Source organism: Anopheles moucheti, chromosome 2, assembly GCF_943734755.1.
Source record: "Anopheles moucheti chromosome 2, idAnoMoucSN_F20_07, whole genome shotgun sequence".
Lineage (NCBI taxonomy): Eukaryota > Metazoa > Arthropoda > Insecta > Diptera > Culicidae > Anopheles > Anopheles moucheti.
In genome coordinates, this window is record NC_069140.1 from 7,609,730 (window position 1) to 7,632,568 (window position 22,839).

The 22,839-nt window shown below is 45.4% G+C and overlaps 4 protein-coding genes across 6 annotated transcripts; 2 read left to right on the forward strand and 2 right to left on the reverse strand.

Moving 5' to 3' along the window:
• Window positions 1-1,819: 1,819 nt before the first annotated feature.
• On the forward strand, window positions 1,820-6,192 carry LOC128309716 (cullin-2). Its single transcript, XM_053046174.1, has 12 exons — window positions 1,820-1,888; window positions 2,167-2,295; window positions 2,499-2,753; window positions 2,831-3,212; window positions 3,280-3,365; window positions 3,469-3,700; window positions 3,774-4,093; window positions 4,188-4,366; window positions 4,441-4,817; window positions 4,905-5,006; window positions 5,168-5,281; window positions 5,355-6,192. The coding sequence occupies exons 2-12, from the start codon at window positions 2,177-2,179 to the stop codon at window positions 5,484-5,486; spliced, it is 2,298 nt and encodes a 765-aa protein (XP_052902134.1). The 5' UTR covers window positions 1,820-1,888; window positions 2,167-2,176; the 3' UTR covers window positions 5,487-6,192.
• LOC128309717 (putative fatty acyl-CoA reductase CG8306) lies at window positions 6,116-11,438 on the reverse strand. Of its 2 annotated transcripts, XM_053046176.1 has the most exons (11): window positions 11,311-11,438; window positions 11,025-11,193; window positions 8,736-8,816; window positions 8,421-8,672; window positions 8,192-8,337; window positions 8,012-8,121; window positions 7,754-7,946; window positions 7,561-7,680; window positions 7,369-7,488; window positions 7,043-7,300; window positions 6,116-6,964 (listed from the first exon to the last, which is right to left on the reverse strand). In XM_053046176.1, exons 2-11 carry the CDS (start codon window positions 11,133-11,135, stop codon window positions 6,826-6,828), a joined length of 1,530 nt encoding a protein of 509 aa, XP_052902136.1. In that variant the 5' UTR covers window positions 11,136-11,193; window positions 11,311-11,438; the 3' UTR covers window positions 6,116-6,825. The 2 variants fall into 2 exon arrangements, with proteins under 2 accessions (XP_052902136.1, XP_052902135.1); XM_053046175.1 differs by having other exon boundaries at window positions 11,025-11,432.
• A 2,555-nt stretch (window positions 11,439-13,993) lies between these two features.
• LOC128304438 (cadherin EGF LAG seven-pass G-type receptor 1) lies at window positions 13,994-16,714 on the forward strand. The gene is made up of 6 exons (XM_053041629.1): window positions 13,994-14,048; window positions 14,182-14,471; window positions 14,537-14,649; window positions 14,713-16,265; window positions 16,333-16,445; window positions 16,556-16,714. The coding sequence occupies exons 1-6, from the start codon at window positions 13,994-13,996 to the stop codon at window positions 16,607-16,609; spliced, it is 2,178 nt and encodes a 725-aa protein (XP_052897589.1). The 3' UTR covers window positions 16,610-16,714.
• A 162-nt stretch (window positions 16,715-16,876) lies between these two features.
• Window positions 16,877-22,244, reverse strand: LOC128304448 (probable cytochrome P450 4aa1). 2 transcript variants are annotated; one of them, XM_053041650.1, is made up of 8 exons: window positions 22,016-22,244; window positions 18,832-19,003; window positions 18,572-18,769; window positions 18,321-18,500; window positions 18,180-18,246; window positions 17,983-18,109; window positions 17,769-17,915; window positions 16,880-17,692 (listed from the first exon to the last, which is right to left on the reverse strand). In XM_053041650.1, the coding sequence occupies exons 1-8, from the start codon at window positions 22,031-22,033 to the stop codon at window positions 17,105-17,107; spliced, it is 1,497 nt and encodes a 498-aa protein (XP_052897610.1). In that variant the 5' UTR covers window positions 22,034-22,244; the 3' UTR covers window positions 16,880-17,104. The 2 variants fall into 2 exon arrangements, with proteins under 2 accessions (XP_052897601.1, XP_052897610.1); XM_053041641.1 differs by lacking the exon at window positions 22,016-22,244 and having other exon boundaries at window positions 16,877-17,692; window positions 18,832-19,357.
• Between the last annotated feature and the right edge of the window lie 595 nt (window positions 22,245-22,839).

Genomic DNA, 22,839 nt, shown 5'->3' on the forward strand with positions numbered 1-22,839 from the left:
TTAGAATGTGGGTGGTTTTTGTATTTTGTAGTGTAAATTGCTTCAATTTTCCACGGCAAACGAAGCGTTTTCCTTTTCGAAGATTAAATGACGCACCGCTTGGCTATTTCCAAGCCTTGAAATCAAGCAATACTGTGCGCGATAGAAAAAACTTCACCTGTGTAGCCCTGCAGTCCAAAATGTAACACCTTCGCACACACTCTAACGCTGGCCAGTAACGAAACACTGCATTCTCGGTGTGAACATTCAATCGCGCAAGAAGTTCGCCTACTTAGTTCATTACCCAATGTTTGCCCAACGAACAAATTCTGGAAGGCAATACTGGAGAGCTACTCAAGTCAACCACGAACGAATTACACCAGATCCTGTGGAGGAGACAAATTGAATGCCATGCGCCAGGGCAACGGGAACGATTTGGCACGATTACCTACACCTGTGGAGCGGATGTTGAACTGTCCTTTGCGATGTTGTTACACTTGCCCACAGGCCCACCACGACTCTAGCTGCTCACGCGAAAACAGAAACGGCTCCCCTACTAAGGACGGTGAAAAGTCCACCGTTGGCCCCCGTTGTGTCTGGAGACGTTTATGGTTGCCTTCTGTGAGGTTCTGTGGCACACCGAAAGGTAATGTGCGTTATCGTTGACACGGCTGCTGTTTGTGCAGTAGTGCCCCAGGAAAATCGTCACCAGGAAGGTAGTACTCCTGAGGGACATGCGCACGAGATCCTCAGGACGAGAGCGAAAGCGCGAGAGCGCACGAAGCGTGGTGAGCATCTGCACGCGCGGAATGAATGTCGACTGGTGTTTGGTACGGGAGCAATAAATACGAGAGCTTAATCCTGCCGGAGTCCTGTTGCTGCTACTGTGCTCCCCTGGTTGGTGTCTGTTCCCGCTCCGCTCGGATTTAGAATTCAATTAAAAATTGATAAACAAACGGAAAATGACCGTAAGCAGCAGCAGCAGCAGGATGCGTTGCGTGCCATCTGCGTTGGTCAGTGTTGATGAGACGATTTTACACTTACTTTGCGGTTAACTCATTTATTGTGGAATTGGTGGACATTTTCCTACCTCGGTGTTGTAGATGATGTTTGTGACGGCACTGGTGAAAGTGGTAGCGGGAGTGAATCAGGGGAGTATATGTATATATGATTGTGCCTGCAGTCGACCATGTGATTGGTGACAATCTAATTGATTTCCGGCATTGGTTTGTACGTGGGCATGTTCACTGTTACATTGCAAAGAAAGATGGACCCAGTACCGATACCCATTCTTAGCTAATGGTTCGTTGAATTTGTTGCACATTCTAATGCTATGATCAGCGCATGTAATAAAACTGATTGCGTTACATGATTGTCACGATACACAATACAATACACGATTGTCTTTTATAAGATATGAGATGAATCTGACCAGTTTTAAGTTAATTTGAAATTAAGACGCATGAAGCATATTTCGCTTTCCTTGCTTTTTCATCAAGCAACATTCAACAAGTGGTGGATGTGGATGGATGTAAAAGAATTACAAAGTTATTGATTCAAACGGTTCTTCCAAGTTTTCTCTAAAAACTTTCTATTGCTTGCTTGTTTTACTGACTACTGCCAAGCACAGCACGTTATATACCTGTATAAAGATTGTTTTAACTTGAGTATAACATATTCAAATTCAAATATCCTTTCCAACACGTGTGGAAACAAATTCAAAAATGTTTTTCCTCGATTACAGTGTGCCACACGAACAGAATGCAAAAGTCATCGCGAACTGTCAACCGAAACTGTCACAAAAAATGACAACCGAAAATCGACTTGGCATCACTGGCAGCTTTTGTGTTATGAGAACTCGACGATACAACGACGGTGCAAATTTCTGAATTTCGTCAACTCCGAAAAAGTAAGTTTACTAACGATGATTTCTCCACGGCCCTACGGTTTTCGATCTCTACGCTAACTGTGTGCCGTTTGTGAGTATCTGCGCGATAGCTGCTGTTCACGTTTGGCATGGTGAAAGGCACTTCTACTTCGCAATTCTCGCATCGGCTGGTTGTGGGGTGAAAAGTGATGTTTATGTTTGTGACCGAAAAATTTCGCTTACTCATGGGAATGGGTCGTCGGAAAGCGTGCGAGCGGGGTTCTTTAAATAGAATACACGATTTGCTGTTCTTTTTGCAGCTCAACAGAGATGTCGCTCAAACCGCGAAGAATAGTGTTCGAAGATGTCTGGATTGAGCTGCGGGAAGCGGTCCAGAAGGTGATCACACTGCAAGGCATCAAGCACGATATCTGGAACAACCTTTTTGCGTAAGCCACCCTGCTGCCCGTAGCAAAGAGAGAATGTGTCTATCCCGAAACTAGGCCACGGCCGCACCGTACACCGTGGACCGGCAGCAATGCTGCGACAAACGATGCCACACACTCCGTCTTTGTGTTACGTTTATTGCTTCTGTTGTGATAGTTTTCAAATGAGTTCGTTTCGGTTTTGTGTTGACGTTTATTTTCCGTAGCGATGTGTACCAAATCTGCGTGGCGCACCCGGAACCGTTGGCTGATCGGTTGTACTTGGAGACGAAAACGTTCCTGGAAAATCACGTCCAAACTTTGCTGGATAAGCGCGTGCTAATAGCGGAAACGTCGAATGCTTCCAAGGACGAATCTTCTGCCGGACCTTCATCCAGACTGTCTTACCTGCTGTTGGAGCGATATTATGAAGTGTGGGTAGAATATAGCCATGGTTCGCAGTACTTAAACAATCTTTATAAGTGAGTGTACATGAAACGTAGTGAAAGGCGGTCGCCTCTGCTAGCATTGACTAAAACCCGCGTTCTCCTGGTTTTAGTTACCTCAATCAACAGCACATCAAGAAGCAAAAGCTCAACGAAGCGGAAGCCGTGTATGGTTGCAACAACCATAGTGATAGCCAAGAAAAGATGGAGATCGGTGAGCTAACGCTCGAGATCTGGAACCAGTACATGATACAGCGGCTCGGCAATGAGCTTGTCGATCAGATACTGAGCGGAATCAACGCGGAAAGGGTAAACAATACGAGCGGGCAGTATAATAAAAGCACGGAGGTCATACGGGGCGTGATACAAAGTTTCGTCGCCGTGCAGGAGGACCGCCGTAAGGGATCGCTCAAGCTGTACCAGGAGCTGTTCGAGGCACGCATGCTAGAGGAGAGTGGTCAGAATTTCCGCATCGTTGCGAGTGAATTACTACAGGTACGGTTCGAAGCTGTTCCTTTTTACGGATTGAATGTTAGTAACGAACAATTTGGGCGTTTTTTAGGTTTGCAGCGTCAGTCAGTACATGGAAAGAATAATCAAAAAGTTTGAGGAAGAGGAAAAGTTGGCTAAAATATATCTACATGAAAGGTAAGCGTTGCACTTTGTATGGTTTATGATCAACATCTGTGCACTGCAGTATTTTGATCAGTATGTCCTTCAACGTTGTTGGTTAACGTATATCTGTTTCTAGTTCTCTTCCAAAGCTGCGCAAAGTGTGCGAGGAAGAAATGGTAACCAAGCATATGAACTTCCTGTACTCCGAGTGCAAAGAGATGGTAGCGAATGAGAAAAGTACTGATTTGAGGAATCTTTACATCCTGCTTAAACCGGTTACGGACGGGTTGAAACGGCTGATCGAGGTGTTCCTGGAGCATATCAAGGAACAAGGCAAGAAGACAATTTCCTGCATGAAAGGTGATTCGGTAAGTAATAAAGCTACTAGTATTATGAACGGACAGTCCTTCTAATGCACACGCATACCTCTAAAACTCGTAGGTACATATACAATTCGTGGAAAACATGCTGGACGTGCACAGAAAGTACGAAGAACTGATACATACTACGTTTAAGTCGGATCCATTGTTTTTGGGCGCGCTCGATAAGGCCTGCGCTCGCATCATAAATGAGAAGCACAGTAATAATCAGGTATGCCGCAGTGCCGAACTGGTCGCCAAATACTGTGATAGCTTGCTAAAGAAATCGAAAACGACTGAGGGTGAAATCGACCAGAAGCTGACGCGCAGCATCATCATCTTTAAGTACATCGAGGACAAGGATGTGTATCAAAAGTTTTACAGCCGCATGTTGGCAAAACGGTGAGCAAGACTTTATGACTGTGGATCGTTAAAAAAACGTTTTCCTTTGTTTCGGATCTATAATTTTTCTTTTGTTTTTTTTTTCTGGCTGTAGGTTGATTCATGAACAGTCGCAAAGTATGGACGCAGAAGAGTTAATGATTAACAAGTTGAAGCAAGCTTGTGGTTACGAGTTTACCAACAAACTCCACCGCATGTTCACCGACATTTCGGTATCAAACGACTTGAATACAAAGTTTAGCAAATATTTGAACGACAACAAACACGAGACTGGTAAGAATGGGTAGAGGGTTCTTCGGGTTATTTGGCTCTTTCACAAGCATTATCACCTTCTTTCTTATCAACAGGTATCAACTTTTCCGTCAAAGTGCTACAGGCTGGTGCGTGGCCACTAGGACCGACGCAAGTAGTAGCATCGTTTGCCATACCGCAGGAATTTGAAAAATCTATCCGCCTATTTGAGGAGTTTTACCATATCAACTTCAGCGGTCGCAAACTGACCTGGTTACATCATCTGTGCCACGGCGAGATGAAGCTTTCGTTCGAAAAGCGCAACTATATTGTCACAATGCAGACGTACCAGATGGCTATACTGCTAATGTTTGAAAACACGGACAAGTACACGTGCAAGGAGCTGCAAACGTCACTACAACTACAGCAGGAAATATTCCAACGGCATCTGCAAAGCTTAGTTGAGGCAAAGATTTTGCTGCTTAGCGAAGAGGTATGGTGTGCCATTGTTGCGTAACAGCAATGAAGCAAAGGGCACCTTATAACCAAAGCATTTTTCTTCTATGTTTCTTGTCTTTAGAAAATGAATGACGATACGGAAGTTAGCATCAACGTAAATTACAACAACAAGCGAACTAAATTCAAAATAACTACCAACCTGCAGAAGGAAACACCACAAGAGGTAAGTGGCGTGTTGTCCTCGTTATAGTCAAAATAATCTAAAATAGATCATTATGCTTTATGGTCTTTTTTGATTAATTTGATATAGCTTGTTAATAAGCATGGAAGGTAGTGGTAGCCGGAATAAGATCCTAATAGAATAAAGTTATTCTTGATTCACAGGTGGAGCACACGATGAATGCCGTTGACGAGGATCGAAAGATGTATTTACAGGCGGCGATTGTCCGCATTATGAAATCTCGAAAGGTGCTAAGACATAATACCCTTATACAAGAGGTTAGTAATGCATGGGAATAGTATTTGGACAATGAATCATTAATTCGATCTATTTGTTCTTTTATTCCACCAGATTCTTTCCCAGTCGAAGGTAAGCTTTGCACCGAACGTGTCCATGATTAAAAAGTGTATCGAGTCACTAATCGACAAGCAGTACATCGAACGAACGCCCAACTCCGGTGACGAGTATAGTTACGTGGCATAGGGTGAACGTCCGCCTGCATTATATCCCAATATCCACTAAAAGGGCCCGATTTGGGATCACTGGACGAATTGAATGAAATATTAAATTGTTAACAGTAGTAACGTACCGTAAAACATGGAAGCTTGCACAAGTTCTGCCCAACATCTCCGTGCGCTGGAGCAGTTGTTTATGAAATAATTGGTCGTGTGCAGCAGTGTGATACACGGAAGCTGAGCAAGTAATACAGTGAAAACAAATTTAAAAGCACTTGAGTTTTGTAACGTGAGTTGAAAATAACAAAACCGGTTTGGTCCTAATATGCAGCAGTGTGTGCTGGTGGTTGTTTAAAATTTGGCTCTAGTTTGGTTTCTTCCCCCTTAGACCTCAGAGGAATGTGAAGAAAATTCTTTGTACATCACGCTTAGACCAGACATAGAAACGGGAATATTTGTTTTGTCTGTTACGGTGAATGAACATTTTTTAATCGATTTTGTTTTATTCTCTCTACCGAAAACGTGATCGTGGGATATGTTTTGTGCGATCTTGTTAGTGTACCTTTTTTTGTAAATATAATCTTTTGTACGTGTTCATGTTTTCTTTAACGAAAATCAATTATGAAGCCGGTGTTGAGAGTTTTTTTACGCTTAATCGTTTTTTTTTATTACAATTTTTATTTAGTCGGCATCCTAAACCACAAAACAAAACAAAAATATTACGCTTCCCTATTAGCTTACATTTTACTACAAATATCATTAGGGAAAGAAAACGAAGTGATGTGCCCTGTAAAATGTAAGGTAAACTTTTCTACCGAGAGAGAGTGTGTGGGATAGAGTTCGCAACAGATGTCTAAACAACACAGTACAGCACAGTACACCTATACCTCGTTTTGCCGATGTTATCACCCTGTTCGACATCATTCTGAAGAATGTTGCGATCTTTCGCTGGTACGAGGTGATATGCCTCTTGCTAGCTAACAATCCTAACCATCTCATAGTTGATCAGTGCAAAGATACAATATTTTCAACTGAGGTATAAAGATTATCTTGAGAAGTTAGTTTGGTTACTTGAGTGTACGAAAGGCCTTTGCAGCCACCCTGAATGAATATCATTGCAACGAAAGTTCAGCAAAGTCCTTCGGGAAAATGTGTCCGTGATCGTTTAATTCGTTCGGGTAACTTTTCTGGGGCAAATGAAGGCTATACAGTGAGGTATAGGTGTATTCAACGGATGAGGCAAGAATCGCCGTTATTTATTCCGTTACAAGTGTAACCAAACCGGCGGACTTCGATTGTATAGAGCGAAATGCAACGTAACAAAATGCATGCATGCTGGTATCGGTGGTATCTGATGCACCAACAATCTAGAGCAGATTGAAGAGCAGATAACTTCCAACACCATACAACCAGAAGGAGCTGCAGGACGAACCGAGCACTGCGGTGAACAACCATCCGAGCAGTGAGAAGATAAGCACCTGGAAGACGATGTCCACGATGAACAGTCTGCGAGAAGAGAAGAAATAAAGCGTGAGGAAGCGAGGAATGTAGCATAAGGAAACAAATTGGACAACGATGCCATACACTTTATCCTTCCTGCGGGCGGCATCGAGTGATTTGGGTTGCTCATTGTTGAGATACCGTCGGACACCCTGCGTCAGGTGGACGAAGTACTCCGGCCATTGCAACTGGGAAACGTTAAAGTTGTACAGCGCTTTGTCCTTCTCCGGCAACGATTGGGCAAGCTGTTGTGTCGCCGGATTGTGGTACTTCCACTCGGTGAAGATAAACTTTTCCAGCCGATTAAGCGAATCCCAAACGTTCGTGTGAAGCCGCATCAACCTACGGAGATGGATTGTGTCAGTAAAGGAGTGAGCCCAACATCCAAAGCGACAGGCAATGATACTTACATCGGGCGACCACCTGTAACGCGCAGTATAAAGTCCAGCACTAGTGCGGGAAGAATGTGCACAAAGATGGATGCCAACTTGTACACCCACAGGCTGGATACGAACTTCAACCGTGGGTACCTGGCGAAGACAGTCGAACATTGCCATTACATAGTTAATGGTTGCACATTTTTAGTTTGCGATGCTACCTACCAGATGGCCGACTTCAGCGGGTATTTGTGGAGGTAATCGTTCATCTGGTCAACCACCGAGCGCCACTTGAAGGGATTCGATGTGCTGGTGGTGCAGTGGAACACTTTCACCTCCCGGAAACTGGAAGGAAACGAGAGAAAAGCCCTCGTTACTCGCATTCGTCCAACTGTTTGCCACTAGCGGGACCGCTCACCTGTTAGTTCCCATGTACCAGCCCAGTACGAGCGTCTGGTTCACGACTGCATCGACCGGAATGTAATCGTAGACGAGATCCACTCCGACGGGAAGTCGGCGGATGACACCCTTGGACGCACCCATCAGGAAACCTTGAGGTCCATTCTTGGAGATGGTCCACCCCGGTGTGGGTTCCTGCCAGGCGCCGGTAACTGTTGAAGATGAAGATTCTTGAAAAAGGCTCCCCCGAAAGAGTTGCGAATGCGCATCAACTTACTCATGCTCGGACGAATAATGGCGCACGGGAACTGTGCCGCATGTTTGTTAACCTCGTGTTCCGCCAGCTGCTTCGTGAACGTGTAAGCATTGGGATGGTCCTTCAGCAGTCTAAAGGAAAGAGTTAATCGCACTGTAATTGGAGTTTACGTCCACATCCGTTTCCGCACAGCGTGCTTACTTTGGCAGCAGCTCGTCCAGTGCCGAATCGTTCAGCGTGTCCACCAGATCGACCACCTTCTGGGCGGTTTCCGTGCAGGGATACAGCTTCTCTTCGGCTTCCGTGAGGTACGAATTAACGTACGCGCTGGATATGTGCACCATGCTCTAGAAAGAAGTAACCGGTTGGTGCGCTCATTATTGGCCGTTTTCCACGCATTTCCGTCCGTTCGTGACCGTTCGCTCACTACCTTCAGATTCCTCATTCTCGTGCACAGCTCCAGCACGCGCTTGGTGCCGAGCAGATTGATATTGACCGTTGGTCGCAGCGTGGCCTGGAAGTCGAGTGTAGCTGCCGAATGGATGACCACGTTGGTGTTTTCCACGATCATGGCCTGATCCGCTTGCGAGAGCCCCAGAAAATTTTCACCCACATCGCCCGACACCGGGATGAGCTTCTTGAAGATGTCGGTCGATTGACTTTCGAGCAGTTGCTCGAACACCTGGGAAGGATTTGTTTGAGGGCGTCAGACATACGAGCACACGGGTAAAACGGATGTGCTTACCGAGTTTTTCGTAAGTTCCTGCAGTCTTTCCTGGATCGCTTTACCCTTCTTGGGGCGCATCAGCAGATAGATGCCGCCAACCTGCGGAAGGCAAAGAAAAGTACAATACAGTGTGCGATCGAGTGCGACCTTGCGTGTTTGCCACGATACGTTCACGCTCGATGTGTTTAATTTACGCGAGAGATAAATCGATCAGTGTACATTTATGGTCGCGTTCAGTGTAAACTCTGCCAACCGGTAAAACGGACCACTATAAAGTGGCATCAAGGCATATGGACATATCGACAATATTTGTAAGTAACTTTCCTTGATGGTGCAATTGATGGGAAAAAAAATCCTCAACCACTCAACAAAATCTGCCTCGAATGCCGAGGGACAGTACGAAAGAACGGCAATGAAAACAGAAAGCATGCAACATAAAATGATTGTTATGCAGAGTTGCAGGGTTTTACCGATGAGAATTAGGTGTCGGCATTGGTGTTTTAATATTTACTTCTATTTGCAGAGGTTTCAATGGAGAGCAACGGATTTTTAACTGAAATTCATTAGACTCACGGATTTCAACTATAAATATTAATAGCTCTGTCGGAATTCTACGCCGGATGGATCTGGTGGATCGATAGTTCAAGTGCCTCGCTTGTGGAGGTATCGTAGTAGGCTCTAAGATCTTAAAAGTGATCCTCGCTTACGCTGATGGCATAAAACCATTCCGCTGCTTCTGTCGATAACAGATTTCGTGTGAAAAATAGTCAGAATCTTTATGGTCATAACTTTTGCTATTTTGTGGAGGAACAACGGAAGAACTGAAATATAGAAGAGTTCTAACTCCATACAGTACAACGAAATAGATTCGCTAGATAAAGGAGGACTGGCGATATCGTCAGAATAACACTGGGTGGTACATTCTTCAGACCCAGTCCAATATTTTTCAATCTTTAAATACAGTAATCATCGTAATATATAACCAATTTCAGAAAATCTTCAGCCTTCAGGGTGAGTGGTTCAAGGGCTTCAACATTAATATTCAGGTAAGTAGCGTTGGTGAAGAAAAAATACGATTAAATTACTCCCATTTTGTTGAAGATTATCGCCCTTCGTCCATGCATGAGTAATTCTTCAGGTTATTGAGATGATGTTTGAATGTCTAATTCTTACATGGTAGACCGAACACCGAACAAAAGCTTCGAACCAATCGAACATTTAAGTCTCACCCGGTAACCCTGCATTCGTACGCTCATTGAGTAAAGTGAATAAATAGTGATCGAGTACACGGCACTGCAATGCATGCAACGTGTGGGCCATATTTACCCGCCACAAGGTGGGGTAACGAAAGAAGGTAACCCCCGCTTCACTACCAACAACCGGCAATAATTCAAGGTTAAATCTGGTAATGGAAGATGAACTATGCTGCGGAAACAACGCGAGCAAACTAATATAATAACGATTGGAGCGCGCAAATGCTTACCACCAACCACACCACATGGTAGGAAGAATCGACCAAGAACAAACAGAGTAGAATAAACGTAGGCAACAGCAGCAAAATAAAGAAAACAAGCGCCGATTCGTTACCACAAACAGACAAACATCGCAAACAAGTTCGACCCGCCGCGGCCGAACTATTGCGTCGCCAGACAACCACTTCACACTCATTGACGCGTAAGATTCATGCCGCGTCATTACGTTGATTTGGTACCCCACGATGCTACTATGTAGCGAAGGTTTGGGTTCGAAAATTACCTTCACAGTGCTGTGTGACGTAGGTTTGGAGCAAACGGAAATTAGGAACACTGATGAAGATTCGATTCGCTTTGGTTGTTGGCTGCGGTTTGGTTGCGGCGAATCGCCAAAAGGAACTCCTTCCTCTGGAGGGTGGGAAGAGTGGGGAGGGAGGGGGGGAGGGATTAGCGTTAGGTCAATGCGTAATGCAGCGATGGTGTTTGGTGGTGGTGGTAAAGATTGCAATATGCATGCGACGTTGCGCGTGAAGTAGTGTTTTGGATTTTGGAGGGCGAAATGTTAACGTAACGTAACGACTTTTTTTGGGAAATTTGGTCAATCGTATTGAGACAGTTCGATTGGATCTTACGTGAGCATCTTCCGTGATCCAAAGCGCATGATCGGCGTATGCGTGATTCAGTATTTATCTGGCCAGTACTCAGTGTTCGCATCTACGTCATCGCCGATCGACGAGTACGGCGAGATATTGGAACGTAATTCCAGATGAATTAATGCAAAAATCGTTTATGGCCTATTGGCTTATTGCATGGATCGCCCGGTTTGGTGACTTACCTCAGGTGACGAACGCAGAATCTTATCGATGATGGCAACACCCAGGAAGCCCGTACCACCGGTAAGGAAGATGTATTTGTTTTTGTAGAAATTTTGCACCTCACTAGCCATCTTGAGCGCTTGTACGTTATTCGTTTCTGCACACTCGAAGCAGGATTCACACGCAGTTCTATGAAATGCAAATGAAGCTATTTTAGTTCGGGAATGACGTCTTGTCAAGTCACACCCGCTAACAAATGGGCAGCAATAAAACGAAATGAATAATTTAACGTTATTTCTAACGCACTACGGAACAGCGTTTCTTCACGTTTCTATCGCGCAACTGGACGCACGGACGGATGAGCTAAGATTGCCACGCGCAGATGCCACGGACGCGAAATTGAAGCACCAGTAAGCCGCGATGCGATCTCGTCGTATGCACACAGGCGACTACACACCCGAACCGATCTTCCCCAGCATCGATCCTTGCGGACGCGAGCGTGCGATCGTCACTTTGGGAAGGGAGGTGTGTAAGCAAGTGGTCGTTTCGTAGTGTTGGAGTGCGTTCCACCACAGTCCAGCGGCTCGCGGCTGGTTTTGTGTGCCGGGAGCCGTCCACTTTCCTGCTTGACTGCAGTATACGCACTCGAGACGCGAACCTGTGACGACGGCCAACCACGGCCGCGCTGCGTTTATGTAATGGTGAAAGTTAGCTAACGGAACGAACGATTTCTATGACCGTTAAAGCGACGAACCCCTCGATAACAAAACCGCCTTACTTATGCAGTTGACATTCACAGGGGGAAGTTTGGTGCTTGAAGCGGGGAATGGGATGATGCGGAGGGACAGCAAACAGCAGGTAGACACCCCATTAAGGGGCAGTTTGATAAGGGTAGGGGAAAGGGAGCAAAAAGATGCATAGGTTCGGGAAAGCCAACCGAAAGAGGCGGCCCTGATGAAAACACGTCACCCGATGAGACAGTGAACACATTTTCTTTACACGATCGCCAAACTTTTTCCAGCGGGGCAACAAAAAAAAAACATTTGGAGCTGAATTAAACATGCGCGGGGTTGGGAAATTGGCTAACGCATTTCTATTCATTTAGTCACCGCACACACTACCTCTTGAAGACCTTTTGGCGCAGCACTCGACACACGCACACAAAAACACGCCACGATCTATCGCGATCGCGCAACGTTTGACTCGGAAAGGAGATGAAAACTGTGGGCTGGATGGTCGGCTAGCTCTGGGCCGCAAGCTTCCGTCAACAAAGGCAAATGCGGAGGGGATGGCCGAAACGGGGGCCGAATGGGCGGTATGTATTTTTCTTGCATTCAAAAACAAAAGATTTCAACTGGAGGTGAGCAAGAGCTGTTTGGGAAATTTAACATAAAGTTAACAATATTTTTGTTTCCATTTTTTGTCTTGAAAGCTTGCGGAATATTCTTATTTCTTCAGCTGAAGAAAAACTGATACAATTTTGTAGAAAATGTTTCTGCTAAATGTTTTTTTTATTTTATTGGTAAATTGTAAATATATACACATCTTGGTTGGACGGGGTTTTTATGTTTGGCATGAAAACGATATGTTACTGCACTTTCGTCCAGCTATGACGTTAAGCTTCGTTAAACAGTGATGGATTTTAACGAAGAGTTTTCCACGAGGCTGTTTTCCACCTAGCGCAACATTATGAGACAGAGATGGACAAACATATTATCGAATTAGTTTAAAATATTTCTTTAAACCTTTTTTTAAGTATCGCTTTTATTTGGGGCATTTACAACAGTTCAGTGGATAAGAGTGAAATGTGGAAAATAACACAGCGATTAAAAATATCGTTTTCCACAGCAAACAACCCTTAGCAACACCTGTCAAATGTAGTCGCGCTAAATGGAGAAGACGCTTTAGGAAAAAACACTTTCTAAAACAACTTCAACTTGCACTGGCACAACCCACTGCTACCACACTGCCTAGGGGTGCAAGCATAATTGGTGCTTCCAACTTTCGATAAACAACTTAAGAAAAATAAATACCGCATCGCGATTAGTGCAGCTATGTGCTTGTGTTGTGTTCCGGACCTGCTGGATTTCTAACCAAGAACCGCTGCTGCAGAATTGTGAATGGCGATTTTCGTTTAATTTCGTGCCTAAAAGGTAAGGTACTGGTGTGTGCTGAATGGTGTCGCATCGTCGCGTTTGCACAAGACGGGTACAACTGTAAATAAACGAAGCGGAAAGCGCCAGGCGCAGCATAAGACCCCCGAGACCTGGCGAAGAAATTGTGCATAATGGGGTGTGTGTTTGTGTAATGTTTGTTCCATATTTTTCAAGTGCCTACATTGATGAGCTGAATGGTAGAATGTGGAATATTTGGCATTCGAAGGTTGTGAGAATCGTGAAACCGTCACACAAAAACAAAACATTTCCGGCAAGCACAATTGATGGCGGTGAAGGACATTAAAAAACCTAACAGGCTGCGTGTTAGAGCGAGATAAATAACAACCAGAAATGTGTTTAAGGGGACCATTTAGAGGGAAATTTCCAGAAAACGCGATACATTGTGAGGGTTAAAAATGCAGAAAAATTGCTGTAACTAAACCAGCAACAACAGTCCACTTTAATTAACGCAAAACAACACCAAAAACATGTTCGCCGAAAGGAGACTTCAATGCTAGAGAAACAAGGAACCCTTGGGATGGTGAAATTAACTAAACGGTATTATGTGCAGATCTTCTTTTATAAAGCAAAATAACGAAACAAAATATATAAAAAAAAACATACATAATGTACAGCACCACAAAACTTTGTATATTATTCACACATATTTACACCTCTTATGATGGAATATCACACATTTTGTCTATTGCAATTGTGACCCAAAAGGTCAGTCCTTCATTGTGATCTTTCTTTCTGCTGTACGCACGTGGGGCTGGGTATATTTTAAATAAACTTCTGATTAGTTTCAGGCAGACCTGCAGAAATAGTAAAACATGGTGCTAAAGTGTTCACTATCAGTATTGCTTTTTAGTTTAATCTTCACCCTCGGTGAGTAAATGTGTGACTTCTCAAGGAAATGCTACAAGTGTTATAAAACATTTTAAAGAAAATGTTTTCTTTTTGTTTGTTCCAATTGTACTAACAAACGATGTTTTCCTTTCCGTACCAAAAACTGGAAAAGCTTTCGGCCAGCTGATCGACAACCGGTGCTATCTGGATGGCGGTGGATCGGCGGTTAACTTCTTCGCCAACGAGGACATTACCGTCGGTGCGGTCGTGGGCAGCTTGCGGGTATTGGGCGACCCGGGCAAAGACATTGTGCTGACGCTGCGTGAAAAGGATTCGCCCGTGTACATAGCGCCCGGTACGAAGGATTTGATAGTGGCCAAACCGCTCGACAAGGAAGGTTTGATCGGACCGTCGGCAGTGTTTGTGAACGTGATTTGCGAGCGCAAGTTTTCCGATGATGCGGTAAGACGAACTACCGGGAAGATTTAAGGAAGTGAGTTTTGATTGGAATAATTATTTCACTCCAGGGTATTATAATTCCGGTTAATATACGGGTGACAGATGTGAATGATAATGCGCCGCTGTGGATTGGTGCTCCGTACAAGTTAAACCTTTCGGAAGTGACCGTCATTGGAACAAGGTAAGAAAGAGCTTCATCATAACTTCCTTTGCACATTGTAAGTTCTACCTTCTACCCGTCCAGAATTCTGCAAGGCATTAGGGCCCATGATCTGGATCAACCTGGACCGTACTCGACGGTGGAGTACCAAACACTCCCAGGACCGTACTCCGATTATGTGGCCTTCGTAACACCGCTCGAGGGTACGCTCGTGCTAAAGAAGTACATCGACTACGAAACGGTGCAAAACTTTACGGTAAAGATACGCGCCCAGGATCAGGGCAAACCACCGAAGTACTCCGACACGTTCGTAACGATCCGCGTGCTCGATTCGGACGATCAAAATCCCAAGTTCGACCGGGACGTGTACTACGGGCAGCTGCTCCCGGACAAGGGTGACATTAAGATAAGCCCGGAAGCAATCCGGGCCGAAGATCAGGACCGTGGCATCCGGGCCGACATACGGTACTCGATCGTATCGTCGAACGGTTCGGAGGACGAGCTCAACTTCGAGATACATCCCAACACGGGCAGCATTCGGCAGACACGTGCGTTGGCCCCCGCACAATCACACCATTCCCGAACGATCGTCGTCAAGGCAACCCAGGTGGACAATCCCGATCGTTACGCGCTGACCACGGTTATCCTTTCACCCGCGAAAGGTGCGGAGTCCTCACTGAGCGCCATCAGCGTTCAACCACCGGTTGGTGGGGCAGAGTTCGTTCGCGGTACATTCTACGCCACCGTGCGGGAAGACACCAAACCCGGCACGAAGGTAGCGCAACTAGCAAACGCCAGCAACGGTGCCAGAGAGCAAGTACGCTACGGTATCGTTGGATCACCCGTTGCTCAGGAACAGTTCCGCGTTGGACCCGGCGGGGAAATAATGCTAGCGAAACCGCTCAACTATCGCCGCACGCCTCAGTACACGTTTGCAATCGAATCCAGCACACCCGGCGCGGAACTCAACACCAGCACAACCGTGGTGATCGATGTGCTGCCGGCCAACATGTGGGAACCTCGGTTCCGCAAGCCGTTCTACTCATTCGCGATCGAGAACCCACTACACGCACAGCAGCTACCGATGCTGGTGGGACGAATCGAGGCGGCCGACGGTGATCGAGCGGACGATCTGTCGTTTGTGCTGAAGGGCAACTACAGCAACCTGTTCCGTGTCGATCCGTACGGCAACCTATGGCTCGTCTCGAACCGGACCGATCTGCCGGTGGCGATGCGTCTGCTAGCGACCGTAACGGACACGGGAACGCCGCCCAAATCCGCCACGGTCCCGGTGGTCGTGAAGCTTAAGGCGGAAACCGCTTCCCTAACCTCGAATCTGCTCATCGTCAACATAGTGGTGGCCTGCGCACTGGGAGTGCTTCTGATCGGTGGTTTCGTACGGTGCGTGTACCGACGCCGCAAGCGAAAGGTGGCGTCTGCCGAGCAGATCGTCGGACACGGTGGAGGTGTTATACCACCGCTAAAGCATGGTGTCGATTCTAGCCGCTTTCTACTGCAACGTTCCGAACAACGCATGATGGAACGCCCCTCAGTGCACGCGAACGGCCGGCTGACGGATTGTGCCGCTTCATCCACCCTGGGCAGTGACAACCAGGACTTTATGGATCATGACGGAGGTGAGTTTGGAAGGTAGTTGAAATTGTGTTACGATTCGACTGAATGTGTGCAATGAATTCGTTGCAGACCACTCAAGACGATCACAGATTCACAACACGAGGGCGCTCGATCGGGAGGAACTCGCCGGTCAAAATCTGAACCACCTTCTGCTGCAATGGCAGGAAAAGTACGACGAAAAGGTAAAACATAAGCATCTTTTTATGGGACCATGTTGTCGTGCGAATTGCATACATTTAGGCGCATCATGGTGTCAAATTCAAATCTCCAACGGTTTTATACTTCATTGCAGAATAATGGCACAGAGGACATGTCTATCGATGATAAGTTGATCGTGTACTTCTGAAGTAAACCAAAGCCCAATCACAAGGCAGCTAAACTGACGTGTGCTAAATGAAACTCAGACTGAATCACATCACATTTCTTTTCCGAGCTACCGGTACACCGAGGGACCAAGTTTTTCGAAGTGATGCTGAACAATGACTTGCCAAGATGACTGTGCTGCACCGAACATTCTCTGCCCTTTTGGGAATGGCCCTAGTTTTGCCTTATTTATTTTACTACTTCGTTCCACTCTTGAACAATAAAGCAACACGATATCCAGCTCCAGCTGTAACTTTGTAAAAAGAATAATGTAACAATGTACATCTTGTCTACATAAAATTAAAGACATAATTTATTGCTTCCCTGACCACTTATTCTAAGCTATCCGTATCTAGACCATTCATCGAATGATCTAGTTTCCCTTTCCCACTCTCACACACACACGCACACTGATCACACACGCACTCGCACTCACACATAAACACATACACACATACAGTCGATCCGCATAGCGTCTCTACGAAACGGGTTTCCTTGGAGTCATCTTGACCCAAAGGCCACCTCTCGCTCGGAGCGTCATGCGGAAAATAGGCTCTAGCTCCTCCTTGCCCGGTGCTGGTGAGAGATGGAAATTTTGCAACACCCGCGAGATGACCGTTTTCATCTCGATGTACGCAAACTTGTACCCGATGCAGTTCCGTGGCCCGGCACTGAACGGAATGAACGCGTACGGGTTTTGATGCGGTGCCCCATCCCCGAACCGCTCCGGATCGAACCGTTCCGGGTCGGGATAGACGTGTTCGAGTCGGTGCGTGGCGTACGGCAGGATGAGGATTTCCGTTCCCGCCGGAAGGTTGTACTTGTCCACCCGGACATCTTCGCCGATTTTGCGTGCCATCATCGGTACGCTTGGGTAGAGCCGTAGACTTTCCTTAATGCACGCCTCCAGATGGCGCAGCTCGCGGATACTTTCGGCGGTTGGTTGTTTGGAGCAGTCTGGACCAATGTGCCGTTGGATCTCTTCGTAGCATTTCGCTTGATGGTCCTGGTGGCGGGCGAGCAGGAACAGTGTAAAGGCAACGGCGGCACCAACCGAATCTTGTCCCTGGCCAACCGGAATACAAAGAAACCAGGTGTTATATCGCTACTGGTGTAAGTAAACAGCCAAGCCAATCACTTACTGCCAACATGAATGTGCACGCCTCATCGATGATGTCGTCCTCGGTGAAGTCAGGATTCTCGTTCGAGATTTCAATCATAAAGTCCAACAGGCAGCGTCTGTCAGCCGGTGTAAGTGTCTTCAGTATTTCCCGCCGACGACGAATCATCTACGGCAACTCAGAGGCAAGATCAGTACACGGAAGACGACAGACAGCGGTGTGTTTCCATCCTTACCTTCCTGGAGAACTCGTCGAGCTGTTTCTTCTGGTTGAGTTCTGCCGTTGCCGCATCAGTCAGCTTGTAGATCGAGTTGAACAACAGCCATGGATGGGTGATACGGTACGGTGCAACTACTTTTCCTCTGTAGAATTGGGAAACGAAGTGTAATGGCTGCTGTTAGCAGTTCAGTTCAGGTAGCTCAGGTTACTCACTGTCTAAAGGGCGACTGTTCCATCTCTTTCTTATCAGCTGATTTTACTGGAACTCCTAGGACAGCCTCTATTGTAGATTGTAGACAAAAGAGAACAAATATTAGTAGACGTGCATTGGCGTAAGCACTGATGACCACTTACCATTCAGTATATCCAGCACACAGTTGTTTACGTATTCGGTGACGTTTAGTATCGTTTCCTCTTTCGGTAGCTTATCGATCAGTGACGCCGCACTGTCCGTGAACGTGTCGATAAACTTCTCCAGTATCGCTATGTTAAAGGATGGTTGAATCAGCTTCCGATGGGAGCTCCATTTGTGTCCTGCGAAAACGCGAAGCCAAAGTTACCTTACGTGTTGTCGGTAGACGAAGGATCCACAGTGCAAGCCTTACCACTGCTGGTGATAAGTCCACGGCCGAGAAAATTGTGCAGCAGTTTGTAAAACATCGATTTGTTCGTGTGCTTCTTCGAGGACAGTATCAGCTTCAGATCGTTCGGATCGAACACGACAAACATTGGAAAGACAAATATCCAGACGCGCGCCAACGGGCCATAGCTCTTGTACGCCTGGGACATCTCGCGCGAGATCACTGAAACAGGTAGGTGGTGTGAGACAAGTCTGTCGGCACCGTGTTTGCGGTGTATATCTTACGATCTTTCTTGGCAATGTCCAAACAGTTCCCTATCACGGGGTAGGCCGTTGGTCCGGGCAAACGGAACGCGAGCGCGCATATTTTCAAATAGTCCGAGAAGATGTACAGCAGCACACAGATCAGTAGCAGCGTGATGTAGGTGTACAGCTCCACCGCGGAAGATTTCTCGAGCTGAAAATAAGGGGAAAGGCCAAAGCAACGGTGTGCGTGAATCATTTCCCGTCCCGGAACTGGTAATCAAATTTTAAGTGACTGTTTATAGAAACAAGAAATTTGCATGTTTGAATTCTGGGTGTGCACATCGTCCGTGCGGCAACGCAAACAAACGAGCTTGTGTACAAACTGCTGCCGTACCAAACAAGGCTAACGGAATCCATGTTGTTGTATGGTAATGATATCATTAGCGGACATATGCTTGCATTACAAATGCGCTAATCCCAAACGTCGCCAGTAGGATATTTGTTGAAATCGTTGCAACTTGCAATAATTCACAGCGTGTGTAGCTCAATGATTTGACTCGACGTCACATGAATCAGTTTTTTTTTGTTTTTTGGCGTTACATTACCCCATCGTCGAGTGAATGAAATGTTGTTGAAATGTATGAGCAAATATGCGCGATGCTCAACGAGAGATTGGTTTGTCCAATTTGCCTTCAAAAAATGGATTGCCCAACACGCACATAATGTGAAAGATCATCGATCATCGTTTCGTGTATTAATATGAGACAGCACTGTTTTCACTCTTGCACGCCTGCCTAGATTGGAGATTTCGTCGTTTAATGCGTCGTCAGTACACTTCAACCAATGCCAGCATCGAAGTGTGCATTGATGAAAGGAACCCATTTTCTGCCCCAACAACGTGGAGCGGCCCGATCGGACGACGCGTAATTCAATGAGGCTCCGGAGGCCGAGGATCATTAGTGTTCCATGGTGTAGGATCACCGAAATTTGTTGCCTTGAAACGGGCGGGTACTTTGGCGTTGGTCGATGAACTCTTGATGCGCGCTGTGTCGTCACTTTGGCAAGTGCGCACATCATCTCGTGCGAAGGAATTGGTTATGATCAAGGTTAGTGTTTCGAAAGTATCTTTTGCATAGCGTTCTGCTTGGTCGGTTAAGAAAATGTACCGAACTGAAGATATTCGTCGTACTTCATTATCTGCTACATGCTGCACACTGTCTCAACCCCAAACATTCTCCCCCCCCAAAAAAAACCTCAAGAACACTCTTCATTTCTGTGCCGTATTCGCGTCATTCCCGCGTCACTCCTCGAGATCCTCGAGTGGTAATTGAGGTTAAGTCCACAAAGGTCCCTTCAAGCATCATCTTCCGTACAAGCTGTGAACCGGTAATGCACGCCGGACAGATACGAAAGGTAGAGTAACAACTTCAAAGAACATTCGACGAGGATGAGTGTTCAATATTTGCTATCATATGCAATTGTACGCTTCACTCGCAAATACGTTGAATTTGTGGGGATTGACGCTCAACAGCAACAAAAAACTAACATCGAAAAAATGGATCTTCCAACGTGCTAACGTACAGACAAGACCGGGCAGCCAACTGGTAGCGGAATCACCAAACGAACAGCAAAAAAAAAACGAACCAGCAAAAAAAAAATCAAAGCGTTACCAATGAGAGTCCAATATTTGTAGTACATTTGAGGGTAAATCGGTGGAGGATAATTGCTGTTTATTGATAGATCCAAAAGTGGCTCATTGTGATCGACGCAAGCACACAAGTAGCAAAATCACGTTATTTATGGAATGTTTATCCATGGAAGTTTTTTTTGGTGGACTTTACACATATGGAGTTGTTTGTGCGTTAATTTGTGAATGTCAAATTTTAATGTGTCGTAGATAAAGTGTTCCGTGCATCGATACATATTGCCAACAAATATTTTACTACCTTCTGATTTTAGCAGCTTGACTGAACAATTTCTGAATGATCATCGTTCTATTCACTGTTCTAGTTTTGTCGAGGATGTAAGCTATTTGATGAATAGCAATTTACATGATGAGATACTGGATGCATAGCAGCTCAGACCAAATACAGTTAATCAATCCAATCCAAACTTTTGAACCAATTATGAAGTTGGTCTCTGTAATGTCTATGAACAGATGCTGTCGAACAGACACGAAATACCACAGTTTTTGCCATAGAACAAAGAAGTATGAAATAGTTATTATTTGCCTAATTTTTATTATCTGGTAACATAATACCTGACATATTATACAACTAAAAGCTAATTAACACTGAAGTCGTAGAGTTCCTATAGAAATCCTCAATAATTTGAGAAATCCTTAAGGAAATTGAGATCTTGTTTGTGTTGAAGCATGAGTAATTTGCAATATTGTAAACTTTAACACTTTCAATAACTTCTAAAACTGTATATTCTTCCGAAGTCACGAACTCCTCGAAGTTCAGTGTGAGATAACTCGGATTCGATAATGTATTAGTTCGATGTAAGGATACGCAAACAATCGTTCGGTAAGGAGAGTCTAGTTAATCAATTTAAAGCATCTACTTCAGATTCTATTACTTGTACAGATTAAGGCTTGCAAAGAACCTCAACAAACTTGTGCGAGTGCATTAACGCCAGCGACACGGCGTTAGCTACTTGCTCATATCAGTTTCGGAGTAATTACGCAAAAATGTATTTTTAAAAAATTGTTGATCAATTTGGTATTCAACGATACTACAAAATTGGAGATTAAAAGGTGAAACTAATAGTTATGGACACAGCAGCCATACATCCAGGGACTCACATCGAATCGCTTATTCTAATCGAGGTTTAGAACATTGCAAACATCCCACAGATATTGACAGAACACCTTCACTTTATAAAAATATTTAAGTTTCATATCTAATACCGATCACATCTTTACCATTGTCCACTACTTTAGTATAACACCGTGTTCGATTTGCACTTATAAAACTCATCGATAACGGACCTTCCGCAAATGGTCCGTTATTGTCGTTCACAATAAAACACAAATCACGTGGCAGTTGTCACTATACATGCGTCGTCGATACGACTCTCTTTACATCCTAAATTCAGCCACCCATGTGGCTACGGGCCGTGGGCATTATTAGGAGCAATTTAGGCACCGTCTCTTGCAAACGAGGAATACAAATGCACCCCCCCGTACGGTCGTGATCTTGAAAGCCAAAATGGCACTTACCGCTTGAAAGAATGTCATACTGCTGGGTATAAGCTTGGTGGTTACACTAAAATGTGACACTAGTATGTCGCCGATGACACTCAAATCACGTCTAACGTCTATCGCTCGACTAGCGATCAGTCTTCACCACCGCCGGGTGTTCCGGGTGTATCGACTTCCTGCACTCCGGCCGTTGATGAACCGTGGAATATTTCCACACAGTACGGCGAGAATTTTGACGGATACCTGCGTACGGTGCCGGTTACGTGTCGCAATTATCACCTAGAAGCGGTTACTTCACGTACTTATATAAAGTTTCTGCCAGTGCGCCCGTTGAAGACTTCCTTTGGAACAGTTTGACAGCTGGACAGTGGCCATTGGTGGTGGGGATAAAAGCCAACAGCGTGTTCTCCATAGAACGGACGGCGTATCGAGCGATGGATACCCGTATTGACATCGAACCGATCAAAGTACACAGCGCGAAGAAGAGGAGGACTGTGCTTGATGGGATGGGAATACTGGCCAACGTTGATTTCAAGAGCACAGCAACAAAAAAATCTATTCTCCTTCAACACACCAAGATCCACCACTCCACAGGATCTCCAATTCCTACAATTAGTGAAATGCGTACGTTGCCGAAGATGTAGCTGACGTTGAGCTGAGAGGGGAAAAAACGATCAAGTGCTGCCGCACAACAAAAGCCGGCAAGAACGGCTCAAGTAAAACGTAAAAAAAAAAAACACACACACACGCAACTACACAATTACCCTCCCATTGAGCAATAATTTTTGTTTATTTACTCATTTACTCCATTCAACTCTGCTCGTACCAAAATGGCCGGTACG